This window comes from Quercus lobata, chromosome 2, assembly GCF_001633185.2.
Source record: "Quercus lobata isolate SW786 chromosome 2, ValleyOak3.0 Primary Assembly, whole genome shotgun sequence".
NCBI lineage: Eukaryota > Viridiplantae > Streptophyta > Magnoliopsida > Fagales > Fagaceae > Quercus > Quercus lobata.
In genome coordinates, this window is record NC_044905.1 from 90,130,610 (window position 1) to 90,145,456 (window position 14,847).

At 33.1% G+C, this 14,847-nt stretch overlaps 1 protein-coding gene across 2 annotated transcripts; it reads right to left on the bottom strand.

Moving 5' to 3' along the window:
* Window positions 1–6,157: 6,157 nt before the first annotated feature.
* On the bottom strand, window positions 6,158–14,317 carry LOC115977118 (probable sucrose-phosphate synthase 1). Of its 2 annotated transcripts, none has more exons than XM_031098786.1 (13): window positions 13,941–14,317; window positions 13,687–13,776; window positions 11,834–12,075; window positions 11,450–11,513; window positions 10,618–11,316; window positions 10,081–10,197; window positions 9,787–9,918; window positions 9,451–9,627; window positions 9,014–9,067; window positions 8,848–8,910; window positions 7,804–8,736; window positions 7,473–7,600; window positions 6,158–6,750 (listed from the first exon to the last, which is right to left on the bottom strand). In XM_031098786.1, exons 1-13 carry the CDS (start codon window positions 14,121–14,123, stop codon window positions 6,471–6,473), a joined length of 3,162 nt encoding a protein of 1,053 aa, XP_030954646.1. In that variant the 5' UTR covers window positions 14,124–14,317; the 3' UTR covers window positions 6,158–6,470. The 2 variants fall into 2 exon arrangements, with proteins under 2 accessions (XP_030954646.1, XP_030954647.1); XM_031098787.1 differs by having other exon boundaries at window positions 13,687–13,826; window positions 13,941–14,032.
* Between the last annotated feature and the right edge of the window lie 530 nt (window positions 14,318–14,847).

Below are 14,847 nucleotides of genomic sequence, written 5' to 3' on the forward strand. Positions count from 1 at the left end.
GAAACACACTTCGACAGTAAATTTTTTTGTAAAATGTTGTAAAACTTTTGTTAAAAAAAATTATTTTGTTATTAAAAAATATATAATGAATAAATAAATAAATAAATAAAGGCCATGAGAAAAATTAAATTAAAAATTTTTTTTTTTTTTGGTCAAACAGACTCATATATATATATATATATATATATAATATGACTATCAAGATCAAAAGAAATCAAAAACTGAATTAGTCACCAAAAAATTATGAAAGCAAAGAAATCAACGACAATAAAAAAAAAATAAATAAAAACCAAAAATAAAATTTCAAAAAAAAAAATATATATATATATATATTTTTTTTTTTTTTATGAAACGGACGATATAATTAAAAACTAGGACCAAAGTAAGTTCAGGACGGATAGAGCCCCTGCATTTCTATTAAGAAGTTGCATTCTCCAACAAGGCACCACCATATTCTACGTTATTTATATCTCTTGTAGCCTTTCTTCAATCTTCTCCCATCTCTCCTTGTAACCATAAAAATCTTTCAATCTTCACTTCAAGCTTTATTACAAGTGTTCAACTCTTCAATAATCAAAATTTTACAATTCAAATTCATTTTGTTAACGGATACACAATTACATTCATTTAAGAAATACTCTTAGAAACCTTTTAATAGGAAAGGAAAAAAACAACTGATTTTTCTTACATTTTTTTTATTATTTCCATAAAGTTTAATCAAAAATTTTCATTTAAAAAATAGTTCATTAACAAATGTTTTAAAGCGTACTCGTTAACCAGACTCATATATATATATATATAATATACACCACATTTTGTGTTTTCACTTTATTTTCCACCAATCACAATTTGTCATATGTTTTTTTTTTTTTTTCATTTTAAACTTTGGCTATTTTCTAAGGAAAATTAAATAAATACATAGCAAGTTGTGATTGGTAGAACATAATGTGGAATACAAAAAATGGTATAGAGGATTTATATTCATACACACACACACACACAAGCTTCTGAGCACGCGCTCAGAGACTCTTCTATTTTTTTTAAATAAAAGTTAATAATTTGCATCTATTATAAGTATGTATACACCCTTCCTTATAAGGGTGTACCAATTATGTGTACACCCTTCCTTAGGCTCAATGCTTATAAGGTAAAGGTGAGGGCGTCTCTCCTCAATGTGGGATTGAACAAATCCGTGAAGGTGGCATCGGTCCTCGGCCCATTCTCAAAGCGAACAATACCTGATTAAGGAAAGATTCGTTTCTCCCACAAGCAATAACTGTAATTTCTTTTTTAAACGTGAAGAAAAAAAAATCCTAAATTTTAGGAATTCTCTTTTTGAATTTAAAATGAAATTTGTTATTTGACATTTATGATCCTATTTCTAAATAAAGTTACCTTCATTAATGAGGGTATTTTTAAACCACATAAAAATCCAGTTAAAAAAGAGAAATCCTCTTATATATACTAGCCTCTAAGTACGTGCATACGCGCGTGCTCAGAGACTTTTTTATTTTTTGAGTAAAGGTTAATAATTTGCATCTATTATAATTTTAAAAAAATAAACAAATAAAATTGATAAACTTTAAAGATAAGTAATAACTGTAATTTTTTTTTTGAAGGTAAAGGGAAAAAAATCCTAAATTTTAAGAATTCCTTTTTTGAATTCATAGTGAAATTTGTTATTTAATATTTATGACTTTATTTCTAAATGAAGTTGCTCTTCATTAATGAGGGTATTTTTGAACCACATAAAAATTCAATTAAAAGAGGGAAATCCTTTTTTATATAGTATAGACTAGAATCATCACACGGTCCACATGTGCGACGAGGCTCTTTTTTTTTAGATTAATGTAATTTTTCTATTTGAATTTATCTATTATTAGTGAGGTTATACAGGAAGAAATTTTTTAGAAACTAAAATTTAGGATTTAAAATGGAGTAAACTGCTAGTTTAGTATTTACTACTTTTTAGGAAAAAAATGTTTCAAACATACGTGAGATATATTTAAATAGAGAGTATGCTAATTTTTAGAAAAAAAGTTTCTTTGATAGTTTTTTTTTTTTAATTTTTTTAATTTCAATTTTACCCTCATTTTTTATTTTTTAAGAATAAAGATTATCTAATTAGATTAGGGATATTTTGACATTTTTTGAAACCATAACTAACTTTCTGAATCCTCTTAATATATAAAGATATATATATATATATATATATACACACGCGCACAAGTACTAATCATCTATTAAATGTTTACTAGATCTCACGCTAATCAAATACGAGTACTTTATACTATTCAATCCAGAAATTCATCTTTTACGTATAATTTTAAAATATTAAAACTCAAAATTAAAATATTTGATAAATGATATAGTTATTAAAACATTTGAATTTTGGTAAATTACTTTTAAAATTTTAGTTTTTTTTTTTTTTTTTTTTTTTTTGGTTGTTGTTGTTGAGAAGAAAGACAATGCGTATTATGATTAAGGCGGTTAAAATCAGCCTAAAGTACAAAAACAACATCAGGTGAAACATCTTTCATCCAAATTACCATATGAGAGGAATGAATAGTTTGTACTGTGCTAGCGATCTATGTCCAATTCGTAAGGCATCGATGAGAATCTAAGAGTCCCCTTCCAGTACAACCCAATCCATACCAATTTCTTTTGAATTTGATTTGCTTAAATTTTGAACATTCAAAATGTTTTATTTAAACCTGTTTTTTTTTTTTTTTAATCACTTAAACCTTATAGTACAGATTTATTTAAACCTCAATGTTTGAATTAAATTTCATTTAAATCAATTGAAAATGTGATGTTTAATGGTTGTTAATACAAAAACGTGATAGAAGGTTTAAACAAAAAAAATTTAGAAACTTTGGGGCTTAGATGATATATTTTGAAATTTTAATGTTTAAATAAAATATACACAAAGACTCTTTTAGGCTCCGTTTGGGAGGAGGGAATGGAATGGAATGGAATGGAATGGAATAAAATGAATCTTTTTAGAATATTCTTCCCTCCTCTTGTTTGGGAGTTTTAACGGAGGGAATGGAATGTCCATTCCCTCGTTTGGGAGTTTAAGTAGGAGGGAATGGAATGGTTAGGAGGGAATGCTCATTCCTCCCTTTTCCCTCAAAACCTCAAATTTTTGTTCCCCTCAAAATTGAGAGGAATGGCAGGGAATGAATTTAGGTTTAATGAAATTTTTGTTAAAATCCCTAAAATACCCCTTTAATATCAACCTTTTTTTTCTCATTCAACCGTAAGAAAAATAAAGCTATAATTCTTGCACAATATTGTCCGTCCTTTACAAAGTGAAACTGCTGCCACTGGTCTTTTTTTTTTTTTTTTTTTGTCTGCTGCAATTTTCAGATATTGTTCAAACCAAGTATGTCTATCTTTTTCTTTTTCTTTTCGGTTGTTTGCTAGTCTTTTTTTCATTTTTCATTTTTTTTAATTTTTTTTTTAATTTTTTTTTTATGAACTATTTGCTAGTGATTCATGAGAGTGATATATAGTGTTTTTGTACACCTAAAAACCAAAACAAACTACATTCTGTACAACTAAAAACCTTGAAAGTGAAAAGAAACGAAAAAACCTTGAAAGTGAAAAGAAACGAAAACTATTGTTACCTGTACAGCTAAAAAAAAATTGTATTTAGAAATTTGAAAGTGAGAATTGCTGGAAAACTGCTATAGAACTGCTGTGAATTTGAAACTGAGAATCGCTAGAGAACTCAAATTTGCTTTTTACTCTGTTTCCTCTTTGATTCTTCTATTATTTATGAAGCAAGTGGTGTGTTACGTACACTTGCAGTTTTAAGTCAACCATCCAATTAGTTAATAGCTCCAAGGCCTCACCACGTGTATGGTTAAGAGGAAATGTCTACAAAAGCTAGTGTACAAGTATAGACAAAAGATAGGTGTGTGGTTAAGAAAAAAGCAAGAGTAAAAAATAATTTAAATGAGAAGAAACTAGATAGTAATGCACTGTTACAGAAAATCATACACTGAGTTAGCATAGAAATTTATTTATTTTTACTATTAATGCTGAACATGAAAATGATTCAGCCTAGGACCGAGTAACATGACTCTGCCCAAATTCAAATCAAGGCATTTCATTGAATATATTCTTAGCCAAAAATAATTCAAACAAATTTATTGCCCGCTACTTATTCATGAAATCACAACAGAATTCTTGCAATGCAAATAACAAAACTAATATCAGACCAAGATAGTTCCCTTTTCTATCCATCAATCTATGTTATAATTTATCAACGTCAATTCCCTTTCTGTCTAAACAAAATATATACATAATATATTTTATGCATTTGTTTACAACTTATTAAGATGTTAAAGCTAGTGTACAAGAACAGGTGTGTGGTTAAGAAAAAAACAAGAGTAAAAAAATTTAAAATGAGAAGAAAATAAAATGAAAAGTATTTTAATTAAAATAATAGAAGTTTAGAACTTTAATAAGTTGGAGTAGATTATTTTTAATATAAATTTTTTTATGCCTGAGGCCTACATATTTTTGATGGAAAATCCAACATATAAAGAGATGTTCTTTGGTTGCCCAGATCATGAGCGCAAATGTGTCTTATTGACACTGATGTCTAGGCCTAAAAATTAAAAAAGTGTGGGATTTTTTGGCCAACCTTAGTTTTGGAATGGATTATGTTATTTTGTTTTGTTTTGGCATGACTCATTACCGGAGTTTTTTTTTTAAAGATATTTGTTTGCATTGTTAGAAAATATTTATTTTGTTGAGAATAAATATGTGATGCGTGAATTGCTTTACAACATAGAAATATACATAACTTGTTTTTTAGCTACAATAATTTTTTTTTTTCCTTAATGAAATTGGGAGATGGAGATGTATTAAATTATCAAATCCATTGTAAAGCATACTAGCCAAAAAAGATCCAATCTAAAACTAGCAACCCCTAAAAAAAATTTGCAAATTGAAATAAAGAAATTGTACTATTGTTAATTTTTCATGCCATTATCTTCATCTGTTAAATTATTGATTAGCGTGATACAATCTATTCACCTTGACAAAACAATATTATAATTCAATAATCTAACACAGACCTAATTGTGGCTAACTAGTTTCACATCATCCACTAAATACTAAGCATTTCAAAGCAATTATAAGTTCTCATTGATTATTTTTTATGTTCTTTAAAATGAGGGGTATGATAGTAATGTTATTATAAAATGATTCCATTCCATTCCTTCTAATGTCACTCCCAAACGGTGTTACTTACTTTCCATTCCATTCCATTCCTTTATTTTATAACATCCAAACAAGATTTTTAAATCACACTCCATTCCATTCATTTCCCTACTAAATCCATTCCATTCCATTCCTTTAATGATCATTCCATTCTATTCCATTCCTTTTCTTTATAAACTCCCAAACGGATCCTTAAGGTTTAAAAGATGTTTTACCGTTTAACTTAGGGTTGAACACAGTTCGGTGCGGCCGATGTTGGAGGTGGTTTTTGAGCTATGCCAACATTGTCAGAATCCTTCAAACGTAAACTGTCATGTTGCGTTTTTGGATTGAAATTCCAACGATATTGATGGTGATTTTCGTTAGTATGATGGTCGGTTACTCCAACCATCAACAAGAAAAGGAGAACAAAAAGTTTACACAGCAACACAACTCAACCATGAAGAGAGAAAGAATATAGATTTCAGATCTCAAATGAGAGAGAGACTCAAATTGTGATCTCAAATTGAAAGAAGCATAAGCTTACGTCTTTGTAAACGTTATTGCCTGACCCTAATGAATCGCTCCCAAATTTTTTTTTCTATATACTCTCTCCTGTCATGTCCACCTCAAGGGATGTGAAATCCATTGCCCATGCCTCACCCTTTGAAGAAAAGAAAACATCAATATATTCTTTATCTATAACGAAGGAAATGACCGTTCAAGAAAAACACATAATCTTGTCACAATCAACTTCCTACAACCAATCTTATATACCTGTGTTTCAAATTAACCAAATGTTCTAGATTCGTATGTTGCTCATACTAATCCTTGGAAGGTATTTATTTCCACCAATGCAGACAGATTGCACACACAGCACCCAAGCAGAACAAAGAGAAGCAAAGCGACAACAAAGCAAGAAATGAGAGAGAGAGAGAGGTTTTAGAAACAAATCTGAGCTATACTTCTAACTGTATTTAAATATATATATATATATATATAAATAAATAAATAAAAAGAGGGTTCATCCCAGAAACTCAGGTGCCATTGATACATAGAAAGTTGCAAGTTGCAACAGCTATACAAACAAGAGAAAATTTGGCTTCTTATTCCAAAACTCACAAGCCACTGAAAGCTTTACTTTGAAGAGAACAAATAAAAGATGATGAATATTGCCTTGATGTTATATGAATAAACCTCTAAAAAATACATCAAGGCAATTAAGAGAGCGCGGTTGTAAAACTTGTAAATTTCTAACCCTTGAGAAATCCTAATTTCTCCAAGGAAGCCCGGATATCATCACTACCAGACTCTTCATTTGTCTGAACAATGTTGGGGCTTTCAGATGGCAAGACATCCGAAAGTGGGTACGTTCTGTTAGCATGAAGTTGATTGGTGGCACTGCTACAAACACCCTTTAATATTACACTTGCGTGCAGTCCAACAAGCAATCCTTCGTAATCTGTGTCACCACATTCTCCAACAAAAACAACCATCTTCGACAACTCTACACCCCAACGAATATACAAATACCTGAAGAAAATGTGACAAATTATTAAATTTATGAAGAATAATATAGAAAGGGGGTGGTTACAGAAAATGACACATGCAGTTCAGATATTCTGCAAGTTTCGGGCATGTTTACATGTTATAGAGAACCATGAGTACAACTTCATACCTCTGCCATCATCATCAAATGTAAAGTCTAGTTCCATCATTCAATAGATGTCCCCAAAGATCTTTAACCACGTTGATTCAACCAAGAGGGAACAGATCACATTTACCAGTTTAATTTGACCAACCAATTTGCTAATTCACCTTTTTATTGTAAATGAAAGCAATTGTATAATTACTTACAAAAAGAAGTTTTAGAATGTTGAAAAATGTGGACGTTGTTTGACATTGAAAATAGATACAAATTAATTGTAAACTGTTCACTCCCACATAGCATCGACCTCTTACACCATTTGAAGCTTTTAGTAACTATTACATGTTTGCAATGCATTATTTATGTAACAATGTAGCAATTGTTATATTGGCACGAGAATCAATGAGATCCTGTAATTATGTTGGACGCCAGAAGGCACTTAATTCAGCCAAAATTCTTGAACATCCACAAAAATAATATTCCAAAGAAGATGAAGAAAGAGAGGTTTTTTTTTCCCCATTAGATGAAGAGGGAGAACGTTACCAAACTAAGTAAATAATTTAGCTAAAATCATATGCCACTGATATAATAAGCACGAAAACTATACCGTAGGGCTTGGGAACGAGATGCCAGCACTGGAATTACATTAAGCCTGGTTCCATTTTGACAATAAACAACATGGCAACGCAGAGCCTGAATTCTGAGCAATTTTCTAAGCTCTTTAACAGGGGGTACCTGCAAAGATAATATAAAAAGAAAGTAAAGATGATTTTTCAGTGTATACCCAATAGTATTGCACCTAATATGTGTGAAACAATGGAAGTAATTAAGTATAATAAATCTGAGAAAACAGATTCACCCTCAATTCGACTAGACTATAATAGTCATTTCATGCAGATATCAAAAGTCATTCCCCCAACAAGTAAAGAAATATTTACCATTCCTGGCTTTTGCACTTTAAAAGCATAACAGTAGTTGGTTGAGAGTTGTTCAGCTGAAGTAACAAGCTGTTCCCCATTCTCAGCCTTCTTATCAGTAATTGAAGATGCCCAACGAACCAAAGTCTTCCTCAAGCCCTCTCCACCCCAACGGTATTCAATATGTGAGTGGTAGTAAAAGTCAGCCACAAAGGGGCCATCATCTGGATTAAGAGATGAATAGTAGAGATCACTGCCACTGTTGCAAATAAAAGCATCAAAATCATGAGGGCTCAATCCCCCTGACACCAGAAAAGAGTGTATCTCAGATATGGTCAAGGACGTAGACAATATGAACCCCACAGATCCTTCACTCCTTTCCTTTTCTGCAGCTTCCAAAATCTTTCTGGTGGTTTCAAGTAGACCTGTATCAGTATCACAATCCACAGCAATGACAAAGAGATGTTTTCTCCTCCTCAATGCTGGAAATTTACCAGCGTGATCTGCTTTCTCTGTGGACCCAGCCCTTCGTGCATCCTTTGAAATGCCCTTTGACCAATTCAAAACAGCATTCTCTAATTTACTCTTTCTATCAACAGCATTACCTTCAAAATCTAAGGAATTATCATTTCCACTAGCTCCACTCTTTTCTCCATCCAATGAAAATCTTAGGTTCAAAGATATATCCTGTATGTCTCTCAAGGAATCCCCTGGAGACTCATTTTCTGATTCATCTTCATCATCATTTCTCTGCCACTGTGGATGCCTTGGTTTGCAACTGGTTATTCGAGATAGGTAAGTCTTGCAATGCTCTGGCCATGAAAATAGGTGAATATTCTTTAACCCATTCTGTCGACATCTTGCCCAAAGCTGCTTATCTGCAACAAGCTTTAGAAGAGCATCTGCAATGGACTGCTGATCATGGGGATCAATGAGAAGACCATTATCAAGTACCTGCAAAGACATATCCATCAGATTTGGAGAACCACAGTGAAACTCTTCCATTTATGACCATTAGATATACAATCTTCTGACCAATTTATTACAACCAATGAGTAAGCTTACCCGATGTATATCAACTGGACCTCCATTTTTTGTCGCAACCATAGGCAAACCATAAGCTGTTGCCTGTGGGGTCAAAAGATAAGAGCAGAACTTATATATATATATTATTTTTTGAATAACAATTGATCTGTGAAAGATAAACTCTTCAAAAGTACGAAACAAGCACCTCAAGTAGAGTAAGCCCAAATGGCTCGATGAAAGCTGGATTAATGAAAACCCCCTGCAATAAAATTGGATCAGAATGAAAATGTGACGACAAAATATCCTGCACATACATCTCCAAAAGTGCATGTGTGCTCAAAAAGGAAACATCCATAGACATCTTAACATGTATAATTAATTGAATACCAAAAGCAATTGAGAACAACATATTTATGAACAAAAATAAATGTTACAATGACAGCACTAATTAACTAAATTGATGAACACTAAGAAAGATGGTAATATTAAATTATTTATATTGCTAGATTCCAAAATGGTACACATTATATAGAAATACAAGCGTATGGTACCACGCACATTAGCAGTATCGAACTATCTCCAACAACATGCCATTTTCCTAATTAAAGCTAGATTGTTATCTGATACAGAAACTAGAATTACCTTTGTCTTTGCTGCTAGACGATATATGTCAGGAACATCGGACTGTTTGTGGTGTTTGGGATACGCAACTTGCCCATAGAGATCAAATTTGTCAATAAGCTTAAGCACTGAGAGGAGAACAGAAGAATTTGTGCCTGACATTTCATCAATTCCATCTCGATTACCCATAATTAGTGTCTGCATTGTACAGAGAAAAAGTAAAAGTATGATCAAAGGCAGGTGCAGAAAATCCAATTTAGTGTCCATTTGAGATCAACTTTTTTTGATAATTTAGCAAGTCAACACAATCAAGAACACGTCTTTATTAAACAAGTGTCATGACATGCTTCAACATACAAGATTAGCAAGCTCTCTTAGTGCACGGCATTCTCCAAATGCTTTGACTAAAGTCGTGATGTTCTTTTTGGGATCTGGTCTAGCAAGAGCCAGTATCATGGGCTTACGAGGGTTGGAAAAGAAGCGCATTATCTGCAAAATACCAAGTTTAATGCGCACCAGTTCAGAAACCAAATAAAACAGGAGAACATAACATCTGGCATTAATCATACTATGTTAAGCAGAATATCCCAAGAAATTTATTGGCTTCAGTCTAGGGCACATCAAAGTAAGTGTATAGGGAATAATTTGAACCTCGGACCAGATATGTGGGTCTGGAGAAGCAGAATGTTCTTCATTTCCTTCTGATTCACCATCCACATCACCATCTTGTGGAATAATATGATTAAACTCCATTCCAGGAGGAATTACCTGAAGAGAGCAAAAATTATAAAATATATTAATAAATAAGCAAGAAATTACCCAGAGAAGCCAGCAATAACATCACAGGAACAGGAAACCATTTATTTATAGAGTTTTAAAACACAGCAAAAACAAGCTAGGTTCACATGTAGTTCACAAACTAAATCTTATTTTCCAAATAAAATTATTATTAAAAAAATAAAATAATAAAAAAAAAAGACCTTCCAATTTGAATTTTTCTGGTTTAACTAAGAATCAATTTGCTCAGGTTTGTTTCTTTTAAGTCAATCACTCCAAGGATAGCTCAAGATCTATGATCGGAAGCTAGAAAACAGGTCAGGCCTCTTGCGTTTTGACATTTATGATATTGTGATCAATTAAAGAAACTACAGTTTCCACAAGGATATAAGAAAATGCCCCATTACTTACCAACATGCGAGGCATGAACCTGCCATAACAGCTTACATTACGCCTGATCCTTGCTCGTAGTTTACGCTCCAGAACTGGATCAAACCCATCATACAAACGCCATTGCTCCTCTATTTCTTGTCTGGTGCTAGTTATGACAATTTCAGAAGAATCAAGAGATAATTCCTCAGCCTCTATCCGACGCATAATTTTGTATGTCATATTTATTTCATCCCTAGTTTGGCGGCCTTGCGTTAAAAGTTGTTCTAACTTGTCTCGACCAAGTGAGTGGCCAGTAAAGAGCATTGGTACATTTAAAGCACCAGACAGAAGAGCAGCAGAGTCACCTGCATCTGCATAATGCCCATGGATGGCAACAGGCCAGATTGACTGCGCACCACCTATTTGCTCACCCAAAACTTTGGACATCTGTATTATGTGATTAAGCGCACCATCAACAAATTCAGGGATATAAGGCCACAGAAGTTCTTTGGGAATATACTTATCTTTCGGTCCAAATGGAATCCGAATAATATAGGAACCACTGCTCTCCCCCAAGTCATCCATGAAACCTTCTGAGTTTCTTGGTGTCAGCATCTCTGTGGGTTCACCGTAACTCCAATCTACTTCTGGGGAAGATACTTGTCTAGTCAACAAATCAACCCGATACACCCCTGGCATTGCGCCCAAGGCCCTTGCAAGTTCCACAACATACTTAACCTACAAGAACAAAAACCTAGATCATTTGGGTATCTACATAAGCAACTATATAAGATGTACAATTTAACAGCAAAAGAAGAACTATCATTTGATTAGGATTTGATTGAACAGAATTTCTACAGCAAAATATTACCTGACCACCAGTATCAGAATCACGACCAAGCTCCATATTTTCACCCCGGATAAGCCCGTGAAGGCTGCACAGATAGTGATTGTTAAAAATAATTAATACCATCACGCATACAATAGAGGAATCAAAGTTTGTATTCACTATACACCAACATTGAACAACACATTCACATCAATTATCATTACAACATGTTTAATATACTTTAATTCCCATAACCAGTGACTCAACTGAGGTCTATGATAGTTACAATTCAATCATTAGGTACATAAATCAAAAGTTGGAAGCAATTTATTGAATACAATGTGGTACAGCAAGACCAACTATTTGATTCAAAATCCCACTGAAGACCAAATCTGAAAAAGTAGAGCTTTAAAGTTCAGTTCATGCCTTATTAATACGATGTATAGCTTTTTCCCCTTCTGTTGATTAGTCCATGTCTCCATTGAATCCATAGAGCTGATTCTTGGCAATCTACTTCTGTTGCTTTCACCATGAGTTGATATGTCACTAACAACATCTCCTTTCTCTCCCTCTGATAAGTCTTCAGACATATCAGCAACTGCTTCTCTGCGGCCTCGTTCGCGTTCAAGGCGACGTTTAGCCTTCCTTTGGGCTTCTTCTCCCTCAAGCTAACAAAAAAAATGGATAAGACATGAACATGATCTCTTGTTATTCAGGAAACTCAGAATTTGTAACAGATAGTTGTACTTGTACAAGCAACAATAAATTGGCATTCAAATGTAGAATAAAAATTCAAGAACTTCACACTTTGCACAGTGCTCAGATCAAAGATACCCAAAGAAATAAAATGATTTCTCCTATAATTAAATAATCAACCAATTTTTTAAAAACTAGTAACAGCATTTGTATCGGGCACAAAGTCAGCATTTTGAAATTCAAAATGAATAATGTAAAGTTGTGATTTCCAACTATATTATGTTGGTTTTAATTCCGTGCCAAATTTGATTGTAATTTCTTCAATCATTTTCCTTGTATGTATATGGGTTTAATTATAAGGGATGAGTGTGAGAGATCGGTAAAGAATCAAGTTTCAAAAGTTGAACAAGTGGATTTCGCGACTGGATCGTGAGTAGCTTGCAACAAGCAAACTGCGAAAAAGTCACGTGTAGAGCATATGACTGGAAGATGAAGAGTCGTGTCAGGTTGTCATTTTCGTGATTGTCTCACAGGTGCGAAGGACTTACGAAAGTCTTTGTTTGGCAAAAAGTTACCAAGTTTTTATCCACATTATATATACCCTCATTACCCATAAATTGTATGGAGTGCTTTTCAAAGAGAAAACCCTAGAAAATACACTTGAGAGTTAGAGATTGTTATACCCACAATCATCTACAACATTCTCTTGTGGTTTTCCTCAACTCCTACCTCTCCATCTCTAGATCTTTTGAGAGGTTGCTAACTCAAACATTTACCACACCCATTCTGAATGTAAAGTGAGATTTTGGTGCCACTAGGAAGCATTGGAAGGAGCCATTCATTGGCGGATGCAATTGGGCTAAATTGCGGGATCCGAAAAGTTAGAGAAGACAAAGCTCCGAGAAGTCAGTTGGTAATAGGAGTTTGAAGGGCTCAAGTACATGAGGTAGACTAGGTTTGGAGGGTCTTTTGTTATTTGTGTATTCCAACTTTATTCTCTAATGGATCGATTTCGACTTGGAGGGTCGTGGAGAGGTTTTTGGCCGAACTTTTCAGTTTCCTCTTCGATAACATGTCTCGGTGTTATCTTGTATTTGTATCTTTCTTCCCTACACTTTAAACTTTCATTTTATTGTTGATGATAGATGAATATGACTTAGGGTAGTGTTATTGGTTCATTGCACTTATTTACTCTTGTTCCGCTAAGTTGAAATAAAAGCAATCTAGCTATAATTTTTAATTGGGAATCTGAACAAGCTCTTGTGTTTTAGCACAGCTTTCAAATAACATAAAAAGATTTAAACATGAAATTCAAACCCCCTTTTGATGACAATAACCGAATGCTCAATCAGAACCAAAAACCAGTTCACAAACTTGTACCTCAAAAACTCCCATCACTCACTAACTCTGCAAACTACTAAAAAAAAAACACAAAGGCAAACAATCCCCATCAAGCAATTTTACTACCATTTCACAAATATCAAAACTTTTCTTCACAACAAAACAGACCCAACACTTCAATAACTCAGCTAAACAAACAAATAAACAAAATTATTTAAAAATAAAAATAAAAATAAAAAAACCTGCTTTTTCTGGCGAGCCAAGTTCCAAATCCTCCAACACATATTCTCCAACCTCGTATTCCTCTCCTGGGGGCTCCTCGTCGCTGAAGCCTATCACACGCCACGTCATCATCATCAGTTCTAGAACAGACACAAACAACCTTCTAGAACAAACTTATTAAAAATAAAAAATAAAAAAATTCACACACAGACACAACCATAGAGATAGTCACTGAGAAGAAAAATAAACACCATTTGAGTGAGTCAATGTGTACCTTGACCCAGGAACGGTGGAGATCGGTCTCATCGAAGCCAGTGATGACTTCCTCAACGAAATAGCGAGTGGGACTGAAGTGGCCTCGCTCTCTGAGCAAAAGAGATGACTTTACATCGTCTAAGGCTGGACCCACGTCCAGTATAGCTTCCAAGTAGCTGTTTATCCAATCATTTCCGGCCATTCTGATTTCTCTTCAAGCTCGAGCTCTCTACAAAGCTCGCTTCAATTTCGATTTCTCCTCTGCTTTTATTTATAACCCAAAAAAAAAAAAAAAAAAAAAGAGATATTCTTTTTGGTTTTCAGACTCAAAAATCTGTATGTCTTTTTGTAGTTATGATAATTGATAAGGACAAAGTAGTAAGTGTGAGGAAGAGAGACACAGAGTGTGGTGTTTATATATGGGAGGGACTCTTCTCTGGTATTTACTGTTTTTGGCTTTGCATTACATTACGAGGAAACTTTTTTTTTTTCCCTCAAAAAATAAATAAATAAGTTGGGATTTAAAAGGTGAGGACCCGTTTTCATTGAGTAATTTGAATAATATTGTTTGTATTTTTTTTAAATATATATGAGTAAAAAATACGTAAAAATATATATAATATTGTTTAAAAATTAAAAATATGTGTTTAAAATGTTCTATCTAAATATTCGAATGATTCTCTTTTTATGTCGTATGGGAGTGATACTACTCTTGCCTTGCCGTGCAATTGACTACAATAAAATTTCCCTTCATCAGTGAAACTTTCGGCATTGGATGCATTTTTGTTTTTATGCTTAATTTATGCATTGGGTACAACTCATATGCTTCTAAAAAAAAAAAGGGTACAACTCATACAAGTAATATGCATATATAATGCATGTACATGAAGTTTACATTTAAAGGCTTTTTTTTTTTTTTGGAAAGT